Source organism: Macaca fascicularis, chromosome 16, assembly GCF_037993035.2.
Source record: "Macaca fascicularis isolate 582-1 chromosome 16, T2T-MFA8v1.1".
In the NCBI taxonomy this organism is placed as follows: Eukaryota; Metazoa; Chordata; class Mammalia; order Primates; family Cercopithecidae; genus Macaca; species Macaca fascicularis.
Window position 1 is genome coordinate 4,596,849 of NC_088390.1, and position 26,047 is coordinate 4,622,895.

The window sequence follows — 26,047 nt, forward strand, 5'->3', positions numbered from 1 at the left end:
GGGGCAGAGGGAGCCGAAGGGGTATCCTGGCTGACTCCCAGGGTCCTGCAGTGTCCTGCAGGGTCCGCTCAGGGAATGGGGACCCAGTGGTGAGCCGAGGAATCGGAGTCAGGAGGCTGGAAAACAGGGATGAGAGTGTCTGGGAGTTGAGCCTCCAGCAGGTGGTTGGTTTCAGAGGAGGAAAGGAGGTGAGAATAGCGACTTGGGAAGGGAAAGAACTCTCCAGAACTTCTTAGCTGAGTGTGGTGGTGCACGCCTGTGGTCCCAGCTGCTCGGGAGGCTGAGGCAGGAGGATGGCTGGAGCCCAAAAGGCTGAGGCTGTGGTGAGCTGTGCTTGTGCCACTTTAGCCTGGGTCAGAGAGCAAGACCCTGTCTCAAAACAACAAATGCTGTCCCCTGTGAAAGGAGGAGAGGAAAGGAGCAGCTGGTAGTGGGGACAAGTCAGAGCTGCCCTCACCACCAGGGTGAGGGAGGTGTGGGCGTGTTTGTGGGCTGCTGTCCGGGAGCTGGAAGCTGGGGAGAGGCTGAATGCACGGGCCCAAGCCAAGGACTGACCCAGCGCAGCCTCCCCGCCAGGCGAGAGACAGTTCGCCCAGAGGAGGGGATGGTGGCCTCAGACAAGAGGTGAGACCTCCCTTGTCTTGGAAGGTATGTAACTGTTGTCAGTGGATGTTGTTCCAGAATGTTTTCTTGGGTGATGAGGACCCTGTGGCCAGGAGATGATTCTGGCTGTGGATTTGGGGCGCTGCCTGGAGAGGCCTGCGTTGTGGCTGTGTTGGCTGGGGTCTGCATCTGGGGTAGGAACCCCACTTCGCATGTTCCAGGGCTGGTGGGGTGGGCTTGGCCCGAGCTGTGGGAGGCTGCTCCTGGGCGTGAGTCCCGTCCTGTGACCCACCAAACCTCAGCCTCCAGGAAAGAGGCTAAAAATAAGGCTGTGGTTAAGAAGGGAGGGGTGTGTGGGCCCGAGCCATGCTGGAGCCCAAAGGAAAATCTGAGGCGACCTGCCGAGCTGCTGTGACACACGCTTCCCGTGCCAGCGGCCAGTGGGATCTTGCCCTCCTGTGGCTGTGGCCGCTTCCAGGCCCGGAAGAGGGAAAGCAAGCCAGAAAGGCTCAGACAGGGTCCGACCTTGGGCCTCGCAGCCTGCAGGAAGCCCTGCTCCTTGGGAAGGTTCTCTCTGGTCTTTTTCCTGGAATTTGGCCTTGGACCCAAGCCTGAGCGCCGGGCAGTGGTGGGATGGGGGCAGGCCGTGTTATCCAAAGCTTCCTGTGTCCTGGGAACTGCCCAGGACTTCCCAGAGACCTTAGATGCCCATCTGGATGTGGATGGATGTTCTCCCTCTACCAGGAGCTCTATGTGGTAGGAAGTCAGGAGAAGGTTTCCTGGAGGCAGAGGCAAATCCTGGACCTTGAAGTCATCGGATGGGGAAGTGTGCAGCTGGATGGCTGGAATGTGCTGCCGGGAGGAAGCGAGAGTGCTTTGATTTGCCGTGGACACAGGATGTCGTCATGATGGCTATTTTGATACGGCCTCCCTCCCAGAAACAGAACCTGTAGTTACTGCAGACCCATGTCCCTCCCAGAAACAGAACCTGCAGTTACTGCAGACCCATGTCCCTCCCAGAAACAGAACCTGCAGTTACTGCAGACCCATGTCCCTCCCAGAAACAGAACCTGCAGTTACTGCAGACCCATGTCCCTCCCAGTTACTGCAGACCCATGTCCCTCCCAGAAACAGAACCTGCAGTTACTGCAGACCCATGTCCCTCCCAGAAACAGAACCTGCAGTTACTGCAGACCCATGTCCCTCCCAGTTACTGCAGACCCATGTCCCTCCCAGAAACAGAACCTGCAGTTACTGCAGACCCATGTCCCTCCCAGTTACTGCAGACCCATGTCCCTCCCAGAAATGGAACCTGCAGTTGCTGCAGACCCATGTCCCTCCCAGAAACGGAACCTGCAGTTGCTGCAGACCCATGTCCCTCCCAGAAACAGAACCTGCAGTTGCTGCAGACCCATGTCGCTCCTCTGGACTATGGATGGGAACCTCCTGCCTCCTCCTGCCTCCTCCTGCCTCTGCCCATCCTCTTGTCCACCCGACACCAAAATCGCGACAGCCCCTGCTCTGGGTCCCGGAGATGACCCGCCACGGCTCCTGCCATGTTTGTGGTCTAGTGGAGGATGAAGCCACATTCACCCACATGTGAAGTCCCTGTGGGCCATGTGTGTGCTGCCCTGGAGGGTACCAGCAAACCATGCAGAAGGCAGCGTGGCAGGAGAACAAGCTTTGGTCTTTGGCAATAGACCTGGTTTCAGATCTCACCTCCAAAACAGAATGGACTGTGTGACCAATTACTTCATGTCTCAGAGCCTGGGTTTCTTCCTATCTAAAACGGGGTGAGAATCATAAATACCAGCACAGATAGTGAGGACAGCATCTGTACCATCTTCAAAGCCTCACGCATTCCTTGGAACTTAGCGGGAAGCAGTAACTAGTGACTCAGCTCAGGAGCTGCTCCCAGCTATGCTTCTGTGTGCGTTCCCTGTGCATTCCCACTCATCCTGGTGGGCCCAGCGCGAAACGAGTTTGGACGGGGGAGAGTGGGGGCAACTAACTTACTGAGGGTGGTGGGAGGGTAGCAAGCGGGGGAGATATTCCAGAACAGAAGGCAGCTGAACTGGCCTTGAAGAAGTGGCAGGAGTGAGCGTAGTTGACGAAGTTGTACCAGGATAGAAGAGGAAGTGCGTGGAGTCAGGGGGTCATGAGTAGCTTGGGGTGGCTAGTGGAGGGGTGGTGTCCTGAGAAGGGAGGCCCGAGGGCAGGGCTGGCAGGACCAAACCTGCACCCTGCAGTCTCGTGAAGGGCCTTGGACGCAGGGGAGCCCCAGATGACTGACTGTGCCACAGAGGGATGGGATCAAACCCACGTGTCAGGAGGGGGAACAGAGTCCTGACCCAGAAAGGAATGGGTTGTGGGGCTAGGAGCCTCTGGGGCTGGGTCGGGGCACCTCAGAGGTCCCTCTTGCTGGCTCTGCCATCCACAGGCCTAGGACTGGCCCCGGCTTCTACCTTCAAGGCAAAGCCACAGCCTGCCTTGGTTATTAAGTCATTAACTGGGCCTCACACAGCCTCTTCATTACGGGTAATTATGGTCAATCCACTCAGGTCATTAACAAGGAGGAAGACAGTTTCTCTGGCTGTCAGGCTGCTAGGACATCCGCCCGTCTGCTCCTGCATTCCGGGAAATTGCTCAGCATCCCAACCTGGGTCTCAGAAGGGACAGTGACATTCCAGACTCCCCACTCCTTCTGCACCCCCAGTCCCAGCTGCCAACGGGATCCTCATACAGGGCCTGGAGATTCCACTTTTTCCTGCTTCCCTGTAGTGTGACTTTGAGCCCATGGCCTAACTTCCTGTGCTCCAGTTTCCTCATCTGTCAACTTGGATCCTAGTACCAGCCTCCTAGGGCTGTGTGAGGATTAAACAGGCATTTAGTGCTCAATTAGGCAAACCATCATCTGTTGAATGCTGCCATCATCATCGTCATCATGAAGAGCTCTGGAGTCCCCTAAAGGCCTCTGTCCTTGCCTGTGGGGCCCCCAAGGGCAGGGCCATCTCCTCCTCCTCCTCCTTCTTCCCCGTCCCTCCTCACTGCAGATGTGCTATGGTCGGGGGGCTCTGGCCTGTGGCCTGGGTCCTTCTGTCCTCAGAGATAATGCAGGTGGAGACCGAGGCCCGCGGGGATGGGGGTTGTGTTTAACCAGGAACCCTGGCTGAGTGCTGCGAGGGGTAGAGGGTCCAAGATCCCGCCTGTCCCCCAGAAGCCATGGCTCTGCCAGTCTGCTGGAGCTGTGGGTGGTTTCTGGGTGGTCCAGCTGCTGCCCCCACCCCGTGACATGCAAAGCCCTAAAGTAGTTGGGCTTGGGAGCGGGTGCGGCCTCAAGAAATCCACTTCTCCCAAGAAAGCGGGCGGGCCTGGAGCCCCGCCTGCTTCCCTCTGTACCCCAGGCCTGAATCTGAAAATGGGGGGCCCAGTTATAATCCTGAGGGCAGCTGGGGTGAGAGCATGTGTGTGTGTGCAGGTGCTTGTGCACACGTATGTGTGCACGCATGTGTGTGGGTGTGTGTGCGCACGTGTGTGGGTGTGCACGTGTGGGTGTGCGTGCGTGTGTGTGGGTGTGCGGATGTGTGTGCAGGTGTGCGTGTGCGAATGTGGTTGTGCACACGTGCAGGTGAACCAGAGTGAGTGTGGCTGCCCCTCCCAGGCCAGAGGGCTCCCCGCAGCTCTCAGGGCCCCCCACTGCTCTCTGGGTGGTAGGCTTTTGGTCTCCCTGAGGGAAAGGCCCATGTCTATTGCGTTGCTCCACAGCCTGGGCCACAGGTAGGGAAGAGGCCCGAGCTGGCAGGTAGGAGGTGTGGTTGCCCATGGGGCAGAATGACCACAGAGGAGCCCTGCCTCTCCCTGCCCCTCAGGCCCTTGTGAGTGATGGGAACAGGCTGAGGACAGGAGGTCCCCGTGGAGGCAGGAGGGAGGCCTGGGAAACCTGGGCAGGGTAGAGGTCGCAGCAGAGCAGGAGCTCTGCAGATGCGGCCAGGCTGCGCCCTGCAAGGCGGGAAAGAGGCTGGTCTGGTCTGTGGGGACACCAGCATCAGACTCGGCCAGTGAGCACCCTCTGTCTTCCCTCCAGGCGTCCTTCTGGACATCCAGCAGCACTTTGGGGTCAAGGACCGAGGCGCCGGCCTGCTGCAGTCAGGTGAGGCCCACCTCCCACCTTCCCCCGCACCCAGGTGTTCGCGTTGCGGGTCCTGTCCTGCTGGCCGTCATCTGCCACCGGGTCTGTCTGCCCCTGTCCTGACTCCTGGAAAGACAGTGGGCTTTGCATCCCTGTCCCACTACTGCAGCCCGCCGATGGCGCTGCTTCTCTGAGCCTCTGCTGCTTTTCTTGTGTGACAAAATGAATAATACCTGGCCCGAGAGGCTATCAAGGTAAAGGAGAGTGCAGGCAAAGGTTGCAGAGGTGACCTTTCTCTGGGTCCTGGGGCCTCGTCGGGACCCAGTGATCGATCCAGGTTCCTTCCTGAGGCTGGTGCAGGGAGCTCCTTAATTCAGTAAGTTGGGCAATGCCAACAGAGCCGTGGTGACCCTGTTTTTATCCCCTGCCCTCCCCCACATTCCTTCCAATACCATCAACCCTGGGAATCACCTCTTAGGTGACGAGGCAGGAAACTCCACCTAGTCAGCCCCAGAGCAGTTCCCAAGCCCGGGGCAGGCGCCTGAGAATCTGGGCCCTGGACTGGACGTGGGCCTGAGGTTCCCTGGGGCCCAGGCTTCTGATGGGCTGCCAGAGCAGGGCCTGAGCCCCCAGGCTGCTGGAAGCTGGACTGGGACAGTGTGGGAGGCTATTAACCACTTAGGGCAGCCCACCAGCCCCTCCCTCTGGGGAACATGTCTCCCTTCTGCCTGCCCTCCCCGCGACACGGCCTTGTGGGAGCTGGGCCCTGGGCTCCCTGACCTTCCCACTGGCGGAGGCCATGTTGGCAATGCCCTTAGCAGCGCCCCTCAGGCCCGGGCAGAGACTAAGGCCAGTGCTGCCACCCAGGGCTGGGGGCAGGAGGCCTGGTCCTGACTCTGTTCTAGTCGTGCTGTGTGGCCCCAGCCTGGGTTCTGCCTTTTCTGGGTCCTTGGCCCTGGAGTCCCTCCGGCTGTAAGCCCCAGTCAGATGCAGGATGAGGTCCCCATGGTCTGCATTCCAGTCGGTGAACCCCTTCCCCTGCCTGGGCCCTCCTGGGAGGGAGAGGGTGGAGTGAGCTGGTTCTGTCCAAGAACCTGCCTGACCTGTCTAAGTGGCATTCCAGTATGCACAGTGCCTCCCGAGCTTGCAGAATGCCACAGCCACTCCCCTTGCCCCCCTTCCTAGCTGTCCTTATAGCCCAGATGGGGACTTTGGGGCTCAGAGAGAGGGGTTGCGATGGTTCTCGGGCTCAGGTGAGACTTGACTGTGCTAGGATGGGGCAAGGCTGTGTGGTCCAGTATCCCCTACAGGTGGCCAGGTGCCTGCCCTGGCAGACATCATGTTTTCCCAGGCCATGAGCCCCACCCCTCCCCTACCCCTTCCTGGGTCTCCCTGGCTAGGCCAGAATAAGTCTGTCTGCCCTGCCACCTGAGACAGGTTCCTCCAGCCCCCTGGGCTGTGCGCACGCAGTGACCAGCACTTCAGCCGGGCAATGGAGTTTCAGCCACGTGGGCGCATGGGAAGGAGTGGGCTGCCAGGCTGGCAAGGAAAGGGTGGGAGAAGGCCTAGCTTCCCATCCCCCACCCTGTGTGGCCCCTGACTCACTGGGGACCTGGCCTCAGCCTCAGCCCCCTCCTGGTCCCGGCCTCACTGCCTCATCTGGAGCAAGGCTCTACCCCACGCGTCCTCCATTTAATGCCCACTGAGCATGGTTGGGGCCAGCATAGCCCAGGAAGCGGGGGCAGGAGGTGCAGGGAATGGTGGGAGGGTCCCGGGCCAGGCTGGGGTGGGGAGGGTGGTGGGCTTGGCTCAAGGCAGGTGTGAGGGTTCCCTGGTTCTTTCTGCGGTTCTGTCCCAGGCTGGCTTCTCAGGCTCTCGAAAGAGAAGTCACTCCGTCCCTCGTCACCCTGGTGGCCTGGGTGGAGGTGGACAAAGCACACACAGGCGTCATCTTGTTTCATTCTTCCAGTAACCCTACGGGCTCCGTTTGTCAGCTTCACTTACCAGATAGAGGGACGAAGGCCCAAGAGAGGGAAATGGCTTGCTTGAGGGCTGGCGGTGGAGAGTAGCTGGCCTGGAATAGGGACCTGGGCCTCTGCCTCTGCTGCCCATGGGCCTGGGGGGGCCTGGATGCCTGGCATCTCTGTGTCCCCAGGGTGGGTGCCTCTGGGCCATGGTGAGAATTCCCGGCATTCTCAGGGACCCTCTAGTCTGTACACCATGGCCCTCACCTGTCACGTACCCCTGGCACAGCTGGGATGGACCCCCCAGGGTGCCCTCACCGCTTCGGCCACCTAAGCCAAGAAGCCAGGCGAGTAGACCAGGATGTGACTCAGTGGACAACTAGGCAAGTCACCTAATTGGCCTGTGTCCCAGGCACCTGTGCCTTCCCCAGGCCCGATAAGGTCGGAGCCAGGTGGAGGGCGCCAGCCAGGTGTTGGTGCCTGCCCAGATCAAAGGGCCGGAGCTGAGAGCTGGGCTGCCTGCTTATTTGTGGGCACCAGGGGCTGCTGGGCCGGGAGACAGGGAGTGGGGGTGGCTGAGGGTTAGGCCTGGGCTTGCCCCTGCTGTTTCCCTCTTGGGACTGGGCACAAAAACTGCTGAGGACGAGCCCACTTTCAGTGGCCCCTTTGCAGATTAGACGGCTGCTGGTTTGGACCTGGCTCCTGGCCCCCCGCAGGAGCCATCGCTCAGTCTCTGTGAAAGCCCACAGCAGAACTACAGTTTATAGGCCAGGCTCACGCCTGTAATCCCAGCACTTTGGGAGGCCGAGGTGGGTGGATCATCTGAGGTCAAGAGTTCAAGACCAGCCTGGTCAACATGGTGAAACCCCGTCTCTACTGAAAATACAAAAACTAGCCAGGTGTGGTGGCGGGCACTTGTAATCCCTGCTACCCGGGAGGCTGAGGCAGGAGAATTGCTTGAAGCCAGGAGGTAGAGATTGCAGTGAGCCAAGATCGCACGACTGCACTCCAGCCTGGGTGACAGAGCAAGACTCTCTCTCACACACACACACAATTATAGCTCACAGGTTTTGCTGTTTTGGGAAATCAGGAACCCCCATGGCCTATACCTAAAGAAGCAGCTGCCACTGAACCTAGTGCTTGGCAGGTTGTGTGCTGGGCTCTGCCCAGACTCAGTTCCTGCCCTCAGGTAGATTTGCTTTATCTACGGGGGCAGAAAACGTATCATCAAGTCATCACCCGGGTACAGGGGGACTGTGGGAGCCTGGGTGGATGGCAGAGAGTGTATAGGTAGCTCTGGCTGGTGGCAGGTGGAGAGCACTTCCCTGAGGAGGAGACGTTTGAATGGGGCTTTGAAGGATGAGTTAGAGTTTGTAGTCAGCGCGTGAGATCGAGTAGATGTGTGAAGCCCTCCTTTCCCCTCCAAGCTAGATAAAATATGCCAAGAAAACATGTTTAAATTACAAAGCTGAGCTTGACAGCTAAAGCTAGCAGGGAAATTCCCAGATGCCAGAAGCAGAGAGCTGAACTCAAAAACCGGAGTGGGAGCTAGAATTGAAGCCAAGTGATGCAGAGTGTTTAGGGACCAGATAAATGTCTTCGAAGCTTGTTACAGTATTTTTAATATAAACATTTTTATCATGAAAAATTTTAAACAGACATAAAAAGTAGTGAGAGTAGCGCAGCAAACTTCCACATAACACATCACCCAGATTCTTCAGAGGAACGCCCGCCTGGCTCAGTTTCCAGGCCTGGGGTTTCTTCATTCTAATCATGGGTGATTTTGTTTCCATTCAAGCTTCCTGATTCCAAGCTGTGTCCCCAGGCTGGTGGGTAGTTTTTCTGGTACGGTTCCATTTCAAGCATGGGCATTTCCCACGTGGCTCTGGCTTTATGCAGAAAGCCTAGTTCCAGCCCCTGCTCCCTACAGGCCTGGGGCTTCCACTTCCTTCCCCTTAGAGGCCCCCTGTGTTTCCAGGGACCCCCAGCAGAAGCAAATCCCAAACCATTCCTTAGGGAATTCTTTTTTTTTTTTTTTTTTTGAGACAGAGTCTCGCTCAGTCGCCCAGGCTGGAGTGCGGTGGCGCAATCTTGGCTCACTGCAAGCTCCGCCTCCCGGGTTCACACCATTCTCCTGCCTCAGCTTCCCGAGTAGCTGGGACTACAGGCGCCCGCCACCACGCCCGGCTAATTTTTTGTATTTTTAGTAGAGACGGGGTTTCACCGTGTTAGCCAGGATGGTTTCGATCTCCTGACCTTGTGATCTGCCCGCCTCGGCCTCCCAAAGTGCTGGGATGACAGGTCTGAGCCACCGCGCCTGGCCAGGGAATTCTTCATGACCCAGAGCCTGCATGGGACACAGGGGACAATTTCCACTGAAGACAAATTCAAAATTAATAGAGCAGGCCGGGCACGGTGGCTCACACCTGTAATCCCAGCACTTTGGGGAGGCCGAGGTGGGTGGATCACCTGAGGTCAGCAATTTGAGACCAGCCTGAACCAACATGGTGAACCCCGTCTCTACTAAAATACATAAGTTAGCTGAGCATGGTGTGGGCACCTGTAATCTCAGCTACTCGGGAGGCTGAGGCAGGAGAATCGCTTGAACCCAAGAGGTGGAGGTTGCAGTGAACCGAGATCGCACCACTGCACTCCAGCCTGGGTAATAAGACCAAGACTCTGTCTCAAAAAAAAAATAATAGAGCACACAGTTCTCTCTCATTTTTTTGAGAGGGAGTCAGCTGACTCTGAAATGGGAAAACAGACTCGTCGCAAAGGGACTTTAAAATTAGGCGTGTTTAATATTCAAAGCTCTAAAGGAAAGAATAGGATTTGTAAGACAAGAACCGAACATTATGAAAAGAGAACCGGAAAATGTTTAAAAGACTAATATTCAAAAATACTAGAAGTGAAAAATATAAGTATTTAAAAATGGAACGATTAGGTGGGTTAATGAGTAGACTAAACCTAGTTGAAAAGAAAAGTGTGGCCGGGCGCGGTGACTCAAGCCTGTAATCCCAGCACTTTGGGAGGCCGAGACGGGTGGATCACGAGGTCAGGAGATCGAGACCATCCTGGCTAACACGGTGAAACCCCGTCTCTACTAAAAAATACAAAAAACTAGCCGGGCGAGGTGGCGGGCGCCTGTAGTCCCAGCTACTCAGGAGGCTGAGGCAGGAGAATGGCGTGAACCCGGGAGGCGGAGCTTGCAGTGAGCTGAGATCCGGCCACTGCACTCCAGCCTGGGGGACAGAGTGAGACTCCGTCTCAAAAAAAAAAAAAAAAAAAGAAGAAAAGAAAAGTGAATTGGAAGCTAGAGCTGAGGAAATCGGCGTCAGTGCAACACAGTGAAGGGCGAGGGAGGACGAAGGTTGTTTGTGGCACTGCCTGACTGGAGTGGCTTGTGGCCCATTGGCCGTGGGTTGGTGTATGGGGAGAACAGAAGGAGAAGAGGCTGGACGGTGGGCAGGCTCTGACTATCAAAGGCTTGAAGGCCAAGATAAGGCATGCAGATTTTGTCTTGGGGCAGTAGGGAGCCAGAGAAGGTTTTGGAGCGGGGCAGTCCAGGTAAGATGTGTGTCTCAGGCTGGGTGCGGTGGCTCACGCCTGTCATCCCAGCACTTTGGGAGGCCAAGGCAGGCGGATCACAAGGCTGGGAGATCAAGACTGTTCTGGCTAACACGGTGAAACCCCATCTCTGCTAAAAATACAAAAAATTAGCCGGTTGTGGTGGTGGGTGCCTGTAATCCCAGCTACTTGGGAGGCTGAGGCAGGAGAATTGCTTGAACCTGGGAGGCGGAGGTTGCAGCGAGCTGAGATCGCACCACTGCACTCCAGTCTGGGTGACAGAGCGAGACTCCATCTCAAACCAAAACAAAACAAAAAGATGTGTGTCTCAGGATATTCATTCTGGGACCAAGTGTGGGAGGGGGCAGCAGAGGAAGCTGAAGGCTACTCAGGGCTGGGGTTTGTGGGCTCACGAGGAAGTGCCAGGATGGGGATGGGGGAACGGAGGGAGAGTGGGGACAGAGGAAGAGCCAGCTCAGACTGAAACCAGACAGTGCCTCTGCTGTTGGGGGTGAGTCTCCTTCTGGCCGTTCTCCCCTCCCCTCTTTAACCAGCCCAGTGGCTCCTGCTTCAGCAGACTTGGGTTCTGAAGGCACAGCTGGGCAGCCCCTGTGGCTGTTCCGCAGGGCCCTTCTGTTTAAAGGGTGGCCCCAAAACCTCATTCACCCTGAGGCCTGAGAGGCCAACACAGGTCTTACATCCTGAGCAGGGGATCACGGAGCAGGTGGTTCCCGTCCTTCCACCGGGAAGTCTGAGTGTGGTGAGCTTTCAGGCGCTGACAGGGCCATCTGTCCTGAACATTCTCCGTCAGCTTGGCCAGCCTAGGCCGTCCCTTGGATGGCAGAGCCTGGCCCCTGCCCCACCCATGCCTGCCTGAGCACCCTCCCTGCCCACAGGATGTGGAGGATGGCGAGTCTTCTCCAAATAACAGATCAGCCATGTAAAAATAGCCGTGGTTCAGCCCAGGCTGAGGCAAGGCCCGAATGCAGGCTCCAAGGCCGCAGAGTGGGGGCTCAGGGCTCCCCCAAGCCCAGACTTGCCCTCTCCTGCTCCAAAGCTGCCTTCTGGGGTCATACAGGCCATGTGTGCCATGGGGATGGCTCCCCTGATCACGGATGGGGGTCCTGGGGCTGCCCACCAGGACACCGAGTCCCCGTGGGGGTTCTGAGCTCTGGGCTGCCATGAGAGGTGGACAGCACGCGTCCACCCTTCTGGCTTTCTGACGGCCTCCTGCCAGCCCGGCGAGGAGGAGGGGGCGAGGCCCTGGCCCAAGACCCCGAGGCAGGCGGGTTGCTCTAACTCCTCCCTCCCTGCTGTCGCGGCCCTGCCCGCTCAGCCCTGGCTCCCTGCCCTGCCTCTCCATTGTCCCAGACCTGTGGGCTCAGCACACGTGAGCCGAGTGAGGGCTTCCCCACACCCTCCACAGGATGTCCCCGCGGGAGCTGCTGGGAAAGCCGCCCCTACCAAAACCAGGGGTGGGGCTGCCAGTCTGCCCAGAAAGCTCTCCTCAAACAAACAAAGACCACGGGATTGCGGGGTGGTGGGCAGGGGAAGCTTCTAGCTTGGAGGCCCAGCCCAGGCTGGTCTTTATTCTCAGCAGAGTTGCCTGCTGGCCTCTGTGTCCCCATCGGACACGGTTCACATGGGCAAGGCTTCGCCTATCCCGTCCCTTCTGCCAGGAACATTCTCTCAGCCCCCTCCCTGTCCCTACCCTGATTGCATTCAGGCCCCTTCATAGCCTGTGACCTCCAGAGGGCCAGGAGGGGATCTTCCCTCCTGTCTATCCTGAGCAGAGGGAGGGCGGCAGTGACGGATCTCACGTCCCTCCTGGCCCTGGACTGCCGTGTCCCAAGGGAAGGCACTGAGGGGCAGGCAGGTCCAGACTGTGCCTTCCTAATTTGGTCTGTCATCTCGGGCAACTTCTTCCACCTCTTGGGGCCTCAGTGACCCCAGCTGTAAGATGGGGGTGGACGTGGGGAGGATCAGGTGAGCTAAGGGCACGAAGGTGCTTGGGCAGGTTCATCAGACTGGGGCCGCTGGGTGGGGATGGGACGTGCCAGCGTCTGCCAGGAGTCCACCTGCAGTCCTGGGGGCTCCTGCCCATCTGAGTGAGCAGCCAGAAACCAAGGAAGGGTTGAAAGAGCTAGGAGGGGCCTGTGCTTCCTGTTCCACTGCGGGCAAGAGGGGAGAATGGAGCATGATGGCCGGGCTCTGGCGAAGGTCTGGGTCACGTCCCTCCAGCCCTTCTTCACCTCCCTGGGTAGGGGGCTTTTTCAAGGGTCCCACCATGGCGTTGGGGGGCGGGGTAGAGAGAGTGCGCTGTGGTTCTCTGTCACCTTCTAAACACCAAATCCTGTCCTGGTCTTGAGCCCAGTCCTCCCTCCACAGCCTGGTCTCTCGCTACTTCCTCTTCAGCATCCTCAGGCCATGGCCTGACCTGTCTCCTTGCTGTCCTCAACAGGCCCTGAACTTTCCCTGACCTTGGGAACATCAGCTGGGACCTTCCCCCTTCCCAGCATGGCAGTCTGTGGAGTGATTTAGAGCAAGGACTCTGGAGTCTGCCAAATTGGGGTTTAAATTCTGGCTCAGCCGCACACTGGCTGTGTGACATCACTTCTTTTGGCCTCTATTGTCTCCTCTGTAAAATGAAGAGAACAGAATCCAATGAGATCATCTGTGCATATGTCAAGTCTGTATCCTGGGCCTTGCCTATAATAAGTGCTCCATGATACTAACTGCAGTTATTATGAACACTAAGCATCAGATGCCTCATGAGCCATTATATAATATTGCTCGTAAGATCTGAAGTTTATATTTCAGTGTGTATTACTGATGTTAAGTATTATCGTAACAGTAAACTTCTATGCATGCTTCAGTGCCCAGCTTTGACGCCACCACCTCCAGGAAGCCTCTCTTCATTATCCTGGCAGGATCTGGAGCTCTTTGGTGGTTCCCCAGCATAGGTTGTCCTTTAAACAGAGCGACCTATGAACAGGATCTGCCGCTGACCAGACAGGGGGCAACTTCTCTTCTGATGCTTTCTGTCGGCTCCCCACCTAGCACAGACAAGCACAGAGAAAACAGTTCCTCCTCCTCCTCACATGTGTCAGTCCTGATGCAATTGGAAATCTCCCTCCTGCCACGTTCTGATCTGATCTCGGGCAGGCCCTTGGAGGCAGGCCCAGCAGGAAAAATTCCTTTTCTAGATGTGAGGAAATAATTTCTGCCTTGACTAATTTAAACAAGGGCCCAGTGTTGACCAAGGCCGGCCCGCTCTGGGCAGGGTGTGGCATTAAGCACCTTGCACGTGCTATCCAGCACCCAGACCCACCCTGGAGAGCGGCTATTTTTATCTTCATTTTACAGATGAGGATGTTGGCGCTGGCTCGGGCCGGCTCGTGAGAGTCAATTGTTAACATTTCAGGAATGGTGTGTGAGCTGGTCGTAAAATACAACCATTGTTAAAAACTAAATGATATCAGCTTACAATTAAATAATCAGAAACAAAGGTAATAACTACTCAAAAGTCCTCACTTCCTAATTGTTTGGCTGTGTTTAGGCGTTATCTGTGTTCCTATGGTGAGTGGCGTCTATTCTATTTGTGTGGTAGAAACACTGGACAATGGCATGTTTCTGCACATCCCTTTCCAACGCCCATCAGTGACATGATGTGGGCAGCCTGAACTCAGCCAGGGCGGAGCGTTTACACCACAGAAATGAGCAAACACAGCCGGGCGCGGTGGCTCACGCCTGTCATCCCAGCACTTTGGGAGGCTGAGGCAGGAGGATCACCTGAGGTCAGGGTGTTTGAGACCAGCCTGGCCAACATGGCAAAATCCCATCTCTACTAAAAATACAAAAATTAGCTGGGCGTGGTGGCGGGCACCTATATCCCAGCTACTCAGGAAGCTGAAGCAAAAGAATCGCTTGAACCCGGGAGGAGGAGGTTGCAGTGAGCCGAGATGGCGCCACGGCACTCCAGCCGGGCGACAAGAGCAGAACTCCATCTCAAAAAAAAAAAAAAGCAAACATGCTACATCAGGGCTCCTCTTGCCCCTTTTTCAGAGCCAGTTAAACATTTATCAGCACACCACTGAAGGTGAGACACAGAAAGGCTGTGGCCTGACTGAGGTCACTGGCCGGGAGGGAGCAGAGGTGAATTTGAGCCCAGGGTGTGTGTCTCATGCCCGGATTTGTGTACCCGCATGCTGATTCTACCCAAGGCCTCTGGAATTAACAGGTCTGCTTGTACACCCACCACCCATGCACACTCGCTGACCTGTTCTTGCTCGCGTAAGAGAGGGGTAGTCACTCCTCCAGCCAGGTTCAGGGGAGCTCTGCCCAGCTCTCTCACCTCTCCTTCACCTCTCTCTTTTCCTCCTCCCTCCCTCCCTCTTTCTCTTCTCTCAGGTCCCATCTCGCCAGGGTCTCAGGCCCATGGAGGAGCAGCCGGGGCTACACACACGTTCAGCCTGGCGGTCAGAGGCCAACTGGCTGCCATGTCTGCCGCTCCCAGCCTTTGTCTGGCCATCTGCCCATCAGCTATGGGACTGCTCTAGGGGGAGGAATGGGGGGCCACCTCGCTGTGTGACCTAGGGTCTACCCTGCCTTGCTCTGGGCCTCTTCATCCCACCTGGGGCCTCCCAGGCCCCTCCCATCACTGGCAGTGGCCTCCCTGTGGAGTCTTCCAAACCTCTTGTTCTGGAAGAACAAAGCCAGGTCACGGCCTTTGCTCAGCATCCCCTCATGTTTTCCTTTCTCACCCATGGACGTCACAGTCATCACAGTGGGCTCCGGGGCCCCACCCCAGCCTCCTTCCTGTTCCTCCGACATGCTAAGTAAACTGCTGCCCCAGGGCATACGCACTTGCTGTTCTTGCCCCAATAATTGCATGACTTGTTTCCTTACCTCCTCCAGGTCCTGGCTGAAATATCCCCTTCTCTGACTGCTCTATTTAAAATTGTGGTGGCCGTGTGCAGTGGCTCATGCCTGTAATCCCAGCACTTTGGGAGGCCAAGGCAGGTAGATCATCTGAGGTCAGGAGTTCGAGACCAGGCTGGCCAACATGGAGAAACCCTGTCTCTACTAAAAATACAAAAATTAGCTGGGCATGGTGGCAGGCACCTGTAATCCCAGCTGCTCAAGAGGCTGAGGCAGGAGAATTGCTTGAACCTGGGAGGCAGAGGTTACAGTGAGCGGAGATCGCGCCACTGCACTCCAGCAGCCTGGGCAGCAGAGCAAGACGCAGTCTCACAAACAAAACACCAGCTAAGCTACCTATATCAATCAATTTCTCAGCCGGGCGCAGTGGCTCACGCCTGTAGTCCCAGCACTTTGGGAGGCCGAGGCAGGCAGATCACCTGAGGTCAGGAGTTGGAGACCAGCCTGGCCAACATGGTGAAACCCCGTCTCTACTAAAAATACAGAAATTAGCAGAGCACAGTGGCATATGACTGTAATCCCAGCTACTCGTGAGGCTGAGGTGGAAGAATCACTTGAATCCAGGAGGCGGAGGTTGCAGTGAGCCGAGATTGTGCCATTGCACTCCAGCCTGGGTGATAGAGTGAGACTCTTGTTTCAAAAAATGTAAAATTGTGGCATCCACTTGCTCTCACACACACCCTTCCACGCTCCTGTGTCAGCCCCTCCCACCGTCTGACAGGCTGTGTTATCGATTTGTTTATTTCTTTAATGTCTGCTTCTCCTCACTCGAGTGAAAGCTCCATGGGGTCTCTCTTGTTCATTGATGTATCCCGAACACCTAAAACGGTTCCTGGTGCCTTGTAGGTACAAAAAAATTGTTGTTGTTGTTGAATGACAGGATGGAAGGATGGACGGATGGATGACTGTTTTCAGCCATTAGGAAAGGCCCTGCAGTGCGCTGGGAGCGAGGGCAGCTGTGTGGTCTGGCAGGTGTGAAATCGGGTGTTCCAGGCCCAGTTCTGCCCTGATTTGCTGTGTGACCTTTCGTCGATCCCTTCCCCTCTCTGACCTCTGTTCTCAAGTAGAATAAGAAGTGCAGTGTGGTAACGTATAAGGAACACAGGCTCTGGAGTCAGGCAACTGGGGTCAGATCCCCACTGGAACATATTGCCTGGGGGGTCTTGGGCAAGTCGCTCTTCCTCTGAGTGTGTCTCCACATCTGTGGGGTGGGAGGGGGCTGGAAAGGTACGTGATACATGAGATACAAAGATACATGAGATATAGCTGGGCACAGTGGCTCACACCTGTAATCCCAGCACTTTGGGAGGCTGAAGTGGGTGGATCACTTGAGCCCAGGAGTTGGAGACCAGCCTGGCCAACATGGCAAAACCCCATCTGTAGTAAAATACAAAGATCCGCCAAGCGTGGTGGCCCATGCCTGTAATGCCAGCTACTCAGGAGGCTGAGGTATAAGAATCTCTTGAACCCAGGAGATGGAGGTTGCAGTGAGCCAAGATGATGCTACTGCACTCCAGCCTGGGTGACACAGCAAGACCCTGTCTCAAAACAATAAAAATTTTTAAAAATTTTAAAAAGATAAGTGAGATACGACATGGTAAGTCCCTAGCATAGTGTCTGGCGTGTAGAAAACATTCAATAAATAGATCTTTGCTCTTTTAAAAAGTACCCAAAGGGCTCACCCAAACCTGGACAAACCGGACGAACTGGACATACATGGGAGAGGATGGCGTCATGGATGTGCCTGACCTCGCAAGGCCTTTCCCACCTTCCTGAGGTGCAGCTCGGGCTGAGGCTGCCTCTCTGGGCTGCTTCCTTGGTCCCTTTGCTGCCCAGACGCTTGGCCTCGAGCTGGCGTGAAATGGGCCGGGAGGCTGGGGTGCAGGGACCTGGGCTGGCCCTCAAGCTCTCCTCTCCCTGCAGTGTTCATCTGTAGCTTCATGGTGGCTGCCCCCATCTTCGGCTACCTGGGCGACCGCTTCAACAGGAAGGTGATTCTCAGCTGTGGCATTTTCTTCTGGTCGGCCGTCACCTTCTCCAGCTCCTTCATTCCCCAGCAGGTGAGGCCCGCCCAGGCTTCTCCCCCGACCGGTGTCCTGCTCCCTCCGGCGAGTGGCCAGTCTTACTGGCTGGTGTTAATCCAGCCCGGGGCTTCCAGCTCCTCTGCTTGAACCCCACTGTCTTCCCGGTGCAGAAGGATGAGGTGGCCTTCGGGTACTTTTGTAAACCAGTCTTCTAGCTGGGGCCTTCCCCACACTGGCCTCTGACCTGAGAGCCTTCCAGCCCATGTGGCCTCCTGACTCCTCCTGAGTGGCCCTCTGATTTGGGATGGATGCAAAGAACAAGTCTGGCCTAGGAGTGAGGGCCTTGCGTCCTAGTCCTGGCTCTGCCATTACCTGGCTTTGTGACCCTGGGGGAGTCACTACCCCTCTCTGGTTCTTGCTCAGTTTGCACTTGGTCTGATGACCAGCTAACTTCTTGGGTCGACATCCCAGAGAAGCAAACATCAATTCAACACAAACAAGAGTCTTCTCATTTAGCTCCCACAGGCCTGGGCTTGAATATCCCAACTTTGTTGCCTACTTAGCTTTGTGACCTGGAAGAACGTACTCTTAATGTCTCTGAGCCTCAGTTTCCTCATCTTTAAAATGGGGATAATACTTCCCAACTTGAAGGTTTCCCATGAGAAGCAGCTGAGCTGTGAAGGTCCAGACCCTGGAACAGGTTGAGTGCCCGGCGAGTCATTGTTTCTGTTCCTCCTTCCAGAGATGAGACCGTTGCCTTGTTAGGTAGTGAGTTTCCCATCTCGAGGCATATTCAAGCAGACAGTGGCAATCACATGATGACTGCTGTAGAGAAAGATGAAGGAAGAAGGGGAGAGCATGATCTGTCTCCAAGGAGCTTTCAGGATAGCTCTGTCCTTGGGAGCACCCAGGCTTCGGGGTAGGAAGATTTGACAGGAGCACCTGTGCTCAGAGCCTTCAAGAGGTGCAGAAAAAGTGCTGAGAGTCCTCACTAAAGAGACAGCAGTCTCTTGAAATCCATGGGGTCAGAGAAGCCTTCCTGGAGGAGGTGGCATTTGCACTGGGCAGGCGGGACTGTGAGATTAGACCTTTTGGTGAAGGTAGCATGGGCAGAGGGAGTCAACACACAGATGCAGAAATGGTGGAGTATGTTGAAAGGCTGAGGATTGGGCCAGGTGTGATGGCTCGTGCCTGTAATCCCAGCACTTGGGGAGGCCGAAGCAGGTGGATCCCCTGAGGTCAGGAGTTCGAGACCAGCCTGGCCAACGTGGAAAAACCCCATCTCTATTAAAAATACAAAAATTAGCCAGGCATGGTGGTGCATGCCTATAATCCCAGCTACTTGGGAGGCTGAGGCAGGAGAATCGCTTGAACCCGGAAAGTGGAGGTTGCAGTGAGCAGAGATCGTGCCACTGCACTCCAGCCTGGGTGACAAGAGCAAAACTCCATCTCAAAAAAAAAAAAAGATTGAGGATTGCATTCTCACTGGAAAGAAAGCAGGGACTGGGTCATGGAGAACCTTGAATGCCAGGCTAGAGGGCCTGGGCTTCCTTCTGTGGCAGTGCTGAGCTCTGGAAAAGTCTGAAGAACAGTGGCGGGGTCAGATTTGGGTTGATGGTAGGGACTCTGGAGGGAGGGCAGAGAGAATCAGCAGGTTTGCCAAGGACATCCTTCCTTCATGGGCAGCTTCACAGAGGAGGGTCAGGTCAGGTAAAGCTCCAGGCCCAGGATGGCAAGCAGAGCCTGGAGGCCACAGTCAAAAGGAAGGACTGGACCAGAGGCCTCTAAGGCCCCTCAGGGCCTCATCTTGCCCCTGGCCAGGCCCCTGGTCACCAACCTCTGAGGCTGCTCCTGGGACTGACCAGTAAGTCTAGGACCACCATGCCAGGTCTGGGTCCATCTCCGGCTGTGTGGAAGGGGAGGGAAGATAAGCAAAGGCAGAGGGAGAAACAGGTCACCTCCATTGAAGCCATAAATTCATTGCAGTCACAATTTGCATCCCATGGGGGTTTCTGGTAGACCTTGGCAATGTGATTCTGAAGTTAATTTGGCAGAGAAAATGCCCAGGAATAGCCAAGAACATTGTGAAAAAAATAACAGTGAAAGGGGATTTGCCTCTCAGTTATCAAAATACAGCGATTCTAACTAAAACAGCAGAGGGATGGACTAAGATCAATGAGCCAGAGTCCTCATTTCTACGGGGATTTAGTATAGGATGAAAGTTGCATCTCAAATGAGTGGTTTGGGAAGAACTGTGTATCCAACTGGATTGAAAGAAAAGTTTGGCCTGTGTTTCAAACCATCCTGCAGAATAAAGTCCCAAAAGGGGAGAGTAAAGCAAAAAGCATGCTCTTAAAATCTAGAACATAAGCTGGGTGCGGTGGCTCACGCCTGTAATCCCAGCACTTTGGGAGGCTGAGACGGGCAGATCATGAGGTCAGGAGATCAAGACCATCCTGGCTAACACGGTGAAATCCCGTCTCTACTAAAAATACAAAAAAAAAAAAAAAAAAAAAAAGCCGGGCGTGGTGGCAGGTGCCTATAATCCCAGCTACTCTGGAGGCTGAGGCAGGAGAATGGTGTGAACCCGGGAGGCAGAGCTTGCAGTGAGCCGAGATCATGCCACTGCACTCCAGCCTGGGTGACAGAGCGAGACTCTGTCTCAAAAAAAAAAAAATCTATAACTATGAATCAACAAGAAAAAGACAAATAACTCAGTAGAAAAATGGGCAAGAGATAGCTACAGTTTCAGGAGAAAATACCCAAATGGCCAATACATGTCGGAAGAGACGGTGCTCAGCTTCTCTAGTCATCAGGGAAATGCAAATTAGAACAACAATGAGATCCCATTTCACACCCGTCAGATTGGCAACAATTAAAAAGGCTGACAGTACCAAGTGTGATCAAAGCTGTGGGGACTCCAGCCCTGCTGGTGGGAGTGTAAATTGGTAGAACCTCTTTGGAGAGCGAAATGGCAGGATATTGTAAAACTCTGTGTATCTCCCATGGCCCAGCCTTCTGCTTGGGGTATACACTCAAGAGAGAAACTCTTGTTTCTCTCTTGTAGATACATGCATGTAAGAAGAACAGTAATACCAAAAAAAAAAAAAAAAAGAAAAAAAGCAATCTAAACAACCATCACTGGTGCGCACAGTTTAATGGTATATATTACTCTTTCCAAGACAGAGTTTTGCTCTTGTTGTCCAGGCTGGAGTGCAGTGGCACAATCTCGGCTCACTGCAACCTCCACCTCCCAGGTTCAAGTGATTCTCCTGCCTCAGCCTTCCAAGTAGCTGGGATTACAGGCGCCCGCCACCACACCCAGCTAATTTTTGTATTTTTAATAGAGATGGGGTTTCACCATGTTGACCAGGCTAGTCTCGAACTCCTGACCTCAGGTGATCCTACCACTTCAGCCTCCTAAAGTGCTGGAATTATAGGCGTGAGCCACCGTGCCCGGCCCTGTGAGACTCAATAGGAAAAGAATGAACTAGATCTTAATTAACTAGCATAAATGGGTTTCAAAAAAATAAGAATGAGGGCCGGGCGCGGTGGCTCAAGCCTGTAATCCCAGCACTTTGGGAGGCCGAGGCGGGCGGATCACGAGGTCAGGAGATCGAGACCATCCTGGCTAACACGGTGAAACCCCGTCTCTACTAAAAAGTAGAAAAAAACTAGCCGGGCGAGGTAGCCAGGTGCCTGTAGTCCCAGCTACTCGGGAGGCTGAGGCAGGAGAATGGCGTGAACCCGGGAGGCGGAGCTTGCAGTGAGCTGAGATCCGGCCACTGCACTCCAGCCTGGGCGACAGAGCGAGACTCCGTCTCAAAAAATAAATAAATAAATAAGAATGAGGGGGCAAAAGCAAGTTACAGGATAAGATACATGGAGGGTTTCCTTTCATGTTCATTTTATTTTTAAATGTTGTTTGTTTTGAGACTGAGTTTCGCTCTTTCGCCCAGGATGGAGTGCAGTGGCGCAATCTTGGCTCACTGCAACCTCTGCCACCTTCTCCCCCACCACCAGGTTCAAGCGATTCTCCTGCCTCAGCCTCCTGTGTAGCTGCGATTATAGGCGCCCGCCACCACGCCTGGCTAATTTTTGTATTTTTAGTAGAGATGGGGTTTCGCCATGTTGACCAGGCTGGTCTCGAATTCCTGACCTCAGGTGATCCACTCGCCTTGATTTCCCAAAGTGCTGGGATTACAGGTGTGAGCCCACCACACCCAGCCTTAAATGTGTTTTTGAGACCGGGTCTCGCTCTGTCACCTAGGCTGATATGCAGTGGTGTGATAATAACTCACTGCAGGCTTGACTTCCTGGGCTCAATTGATCCTCCTGTCTCAGTCTCCTAAGTAGCTAGGATGCACCATGATGTCCTGCTGACATACATATAAATATATATATATACATATTTTGAAATGGAGTCTTGCTCTGTCACCCAGGCTGGAGTGCAATGGTGCAATCTTGGCTCACTGCAACCTCCGCCTCCTGGGTTCAAGCAACTCTCTGCCTCAGCCTCCCCAGTAGCTGGGATCACAGGCGCCCGCCACCATGCCCGGCTAACTTTTGTATTTTTAGTAGAGAAGGGACTTCAATGTCTTGGCCAGGCTGGTCTTGAACTCCTGGCCTTGTGATCCACCTGCCTTGGCCTCCCAAAGTGCTGGGATTACAGGTGTAAGCCACCATGCCTGGCCTGATTTTTATCTTATTTTCAAATTTTTTGTAGAGATAAGATCTTGCTATGTTACCCAGGCTGGTCTCGAACTCCTGGCCTCAAGCAGTCCTCCTGCCTCAGCTTCCTAAAGTGCTGGGATTATAGGCATGAGCCCCCATGCCCAGCCTCATGTTTGTTCTTTAAAAGCACACAGAGGGCCGGATGTGGTGGCTCACGCCTGTAATCCCAGCACTTTGGGAGACAGAGGCAGGCAGATCAAGAGCAGCCTGGCCAACATGGCGAAACCCCATCTCTACAAAAATTCAAAAATTAGCTGGGTGTGGTGCTGGGTGCCTATAATCCCATCTCCTCAGGAGGCTGAGGCAGGAGAATCACTTGAACCCGGGGCGCAGAAGTTGCAGTAAGTGAGATCGCGCCACTGCACTCCAGCCTGAGCAACAGAGCAAGACTCCGTCTCAAAAAAAAAAAAAAGAAAAGAAAAAGAAGAAATTAATGCAAAAGAGACAAATGACCCAACAGAAAAACAGGCCAAGGCTGTAGGCAGGCGATTGCCAGGAAGAGAAACAGAGGCGAGGAGCTAAGGGCAAATAGGGAGATGGGGAGAGGGAGGAGGAGGAGAGACAAGCATGAAGGGGTCAGAGATGGGCCAACGCAGGCAGCACCTGCAGGCACAGCAGCCAGGAACGAGGTGAGCAGATGGAGGGAAGTCAGGGAGACCCGGGGGAGGGCTGGACGTGGGCGATGCTGGCCAGATGGGTGGCCAGGGTGGGGCTGGGGAAAGATGACCAGGCTGGGTTCTCAGGCCCCGGGCAGCTGGGGCATGGAGGGAGCAGGTCCACATCAAAGGGGTCATGCTACCAGCAGCTGGCAGGGCCCCACCCTTCCCCGCTCAGCCAGGCTTTGCCCTTTGATGTATATGGGGGGGGGGGTTCTGGGTCCCCTGGGCTTCCCTGCCCACTCCCCACTCCACACTGGGCCCTCCGTGCTGCCAGGGCTGGCCCAGCCACCCGGCTTGGGGGAGGGACAGAGTGGAGGGTGGTGGCTTGAGGCTCCCGAGGTGGAGTCAGAACCAGGGAGGAGGTCTCCCAGTTGGTGGAGTAGTGGAGACATAGGCTTGTGTCCCCAGTGCCTATGAGGACAGAGGGGCCTGCCTGGGCCATACCACTCTCAAGCTGGGATAGTCCTGGCCCCGTCAGACCCACTACACAGAGGGGCAAACTGAGGCCCGGAGTGGCCCGGGGAGGTGGTCTTTACGGAGGTGCAGCCCACCAGCACCCTCACCCTTCTCTCTCCTGGCTCCTGGGCCCTGCAGGGGGAGGGAGCAAAGTGGGAACAAGGGATGAGAGGCAGACAATGGGTAGCTGGTCCCCCAGTATCCTCCACCCCTCCCCACAGTACTTCTGGCTGTTGGTCCTGTCCCGGGGGCTGGTGGGCATCGGTGAGGCCAGCTACTCCACCATCGCCCCCACTATCATTGGCGACCTCTTCACCAAGAACACGCGTACGCTCATGCTGTCCGTCTTCTACTTCGCCATCCCACTGGGCAGGTGAGAGCCGGAGATGCCAGGGGCTGGGTGAGGATCTGGGCAAGGTTCCCTTGGACTTTTGAGTGCTCCCACTCCCTGGGGTTCTGGCCCAGGTGGGCGCCCTCAGAGAACTAAACATGTAGGTGATCAGCCTTTGAGAAATGCCTGGACCTGCTCCCTGGCCAGCTGGCTGGGTGGGGAGGGTGGGCAGCCTGCCCTGCAGACCAGCAGGCACTCCCTGTCCCCAGCCCGTGTCTCTGCTCAGCCTGACGTGTCTCTCTTCTCTGCAGTGGCCTGGGCTACATCACTGGCTCCAGCGTGAAGCAGGCAGCCGGAGACTGGCACTGGGCATTGCGGGTAAGGCCTACGTCCCTTCCCACGAGGACACTCTTCAGTCCAGATCTCGCCCCACGGTTGCCCAGAGATGTATCCCAGGCTAGGACACAGACCTCCAGGATTCCTCCCCCAGCTGCCTGGACTCTGAAATCCCTGCCCTTCCAGATGAGTCCAGATTGAGGTGTCAGAGCCAGACACAGCCCTGCCGCCCTCAGGGCCCCCAGGCTGAGGGTTGGAATCTCCCGCCCGGGAGTCCCAGGTTGAGAGAATCAAGGATTCTCCCACCACGTCAGGAAATTCCAGGTCCGTGGCGGAGCTTCCTGCTTCCAGCCCTGGCACTGTGCTAGGGTAAGGCTGGGACAAGACCTCTGTGTGGGGGCCCCAGGGTCTGGAGCCACTTCCTGTCTCGCTGGGTTTGGGGCAAGTTACCAAGGCCCCAGGACAGTGCAATCGGAGGAAACAGAGATCCCCAGTCTCTCGGAGGAGCGGAAGCTCAAGACAAAGTGTTTTTTCCTAAAAGCAGGAAGGAAGTGGCCTCCGTGGAATTTCTTAGTGTGGGGGGGGGGGGGGACAGGTGGGGGGGCGAGAGGGAGGCCGCAGGCAGAGGAACTCCCCAGCCCAGGGGCTCCCAGTCCCGGGGGCATGCGGGAAATTGTTCTGTGGGGCTGGTGAGATGGAATCCAGGCTGCCAGGATGTCTCCCTCCCATCCGGAGAGAAGCCTGGGGCCTTGGAAGTTCTGTTCTGGAAAATGGGCTGGACACAGGGAAGATCCAAAAGAGCTCATGAGCCTCTGTGGGGCCTGCATGGGCCCCCCACCAAATGCCAGCCCACCTGATCTGTCAGTCCAACACTTCATACCCGGACAGCACCTTCCCAGGGCCCCGCGACTGAGGAACCTACATGGGGAACCTTCTCCAGGAATTATCTCCTCCCTGAAAGTCATCATCCCATCTGGCTACTTATCTTCCATTCATCTGTCCATCCATCCGTCTGTCCATCCGTCCGTCCCTCCCTCCCTCTCTCTCTGTCCATCTCTCCATCCACCTCTTCAGCCCTCTCTTCTCCATCCATCCATCCACCGCTCCACTCACCCACCCCTCCTCCTTCCTTCAGTCTGCCCGGCTTCCCTGTATCCTCCCCATTCTGGTCCTGCCCCTGGTCTGGACAGTCCTTCTCAAGCTTCCAGTCTCTTGACTGACCTCAGCCCCAGCTTTTCTTTTTTTTTTTTTTTTTTTTGAGACAGAGTCTCGCTCTGTCGCCCAGGCTGGAGTGCAGTGGCCAGATCTCAGCTCACTGCAAGCTCCTTCTCCCGGGTTCCCGCCATTCTCCTGCCTCAGCCTCCCGGGTAGCTGGGACTACAGGCGCCGCCACCTCACCTGGCTAGTTTTTTGTCTTTTTTGGTAGAGACGGGGTTTCACCGTGTTAGCCAGGCTGGTCTTGATCTCCTGACCTCGTGATCCGCCCGTCTCGGCCTCCCAAAGTGCTGGGATTACAGGCTTGAGCCACCGCACCCGGCCTGCCCCAGCTTTTCTCAGCAGCCCAGTTAGGAAGACTGGGCAGATACCAGCTCAGAGGAGACCCCTAGGGCCTAGAGAAGGCACGGCTTGCCCGAGTCCCTCCTCCTGCAGCAGGGACGAGCCTCACTGGGCCCTGGTGTCCTAACTTCCTGCTCCCTGGCAGGTGTCCCCTGTCCTGGGCATGATCACAGGAACACTCATCCTCATCCTGGTCCCGGCCACTAAAAGGGGCCATGCTGACCAGCTCGGGGACCAGCTCAAGACCCGGACCTCATGGCTCCGAGATATGAAGGCCCTGATTCGAAAGTGAGTACCTGGGAAGGGGTCTGGTGGGAAGAGGGAAGGGTGCTGAGATGAGAGGGCCTCTCCCTGCAGGGCAGCCCCCCAGCACCCTCAGCCAGACACCCCACCACCTCTGCTGCCTCAGTGCTAGGGGGGACATTTTGGCCCCTAGAATCAATTATTCCTGCAGCCTGAACCCTCATCCCTGGAGCCTGTAAGATGAGGCATTCGGGGCCTCCTGTTCCCCAGTGCAGGGGGTGCCTATGGGGGCTGAAGGAGGTCCCTGAGCTCAGTGTCACTGCCTGGCCTCTCCCCAGCCGCAGCTACGTCTTCTCCTCCCTGGCCACGTCGGCTGTCTCCTTCGCCACAGGGGCCCTGGGCATGTGGATCCCGCTCTACCTGCACCGCGCCCAAGTTGTGCAGAAGACAGCGGAGACGTGCAACAACCCGCCCTGTGGAGCCAAGGACAGGTGGGGCCCGCG

At 55.9% G+C, this 26,047-nt stretch overlaps 1 protein-coding gene across 8 annotated transcripts in view; it reads left to right on the forward strand.

Annotated features, from left to right (window-relative positions):
• Positions 1-26,047, forward strand: part of SPNS2 (SPNS lysolipid transporter 2, sphingosine-1-phosphate) — a 42,178-nt gene that overhangs the window by 10,474 nt on the left and 5,657 nt on the right. For 4 of the 8 annotated variants that reach the window (XR_006693165.3, XR_006693166.3, XM_045375594.3 and 1 more), the window contains exons 2-7: positions 4,688-4,753; positions 17,128-17,264; positions 23,299-23,450; positions 23,720-23,786; positions 25,447-25,589; positions 25,883-26,035. Coding sequence is in view for 4 of the 8 variants with exons in the window: in XM_045375594.3 (XP_045231529.2) it covers positions 4,688-4,753; positions 17,128-17,264; positions 23,299-23,450; positions 23,720-23,786; positions 25,447-25,589; positions 25,883-26,035 (718 nt within the window). In the remaining 4 variants the exon portion in view is untranslated. The remainder of the gene's footprint in view (positions 1-4,687; positions 4,754-17,127; positions 17,265-23,298; positions 23,451-23,719; positions 23,787-25,446; positions 25,590-25,882; positions 26,036-26,047) is intronic. The other 4 variants (XR_012425148.1, XM_074018281.1, XR_010582226.2 and 1 more) reach the window with 2 other exon arrangements.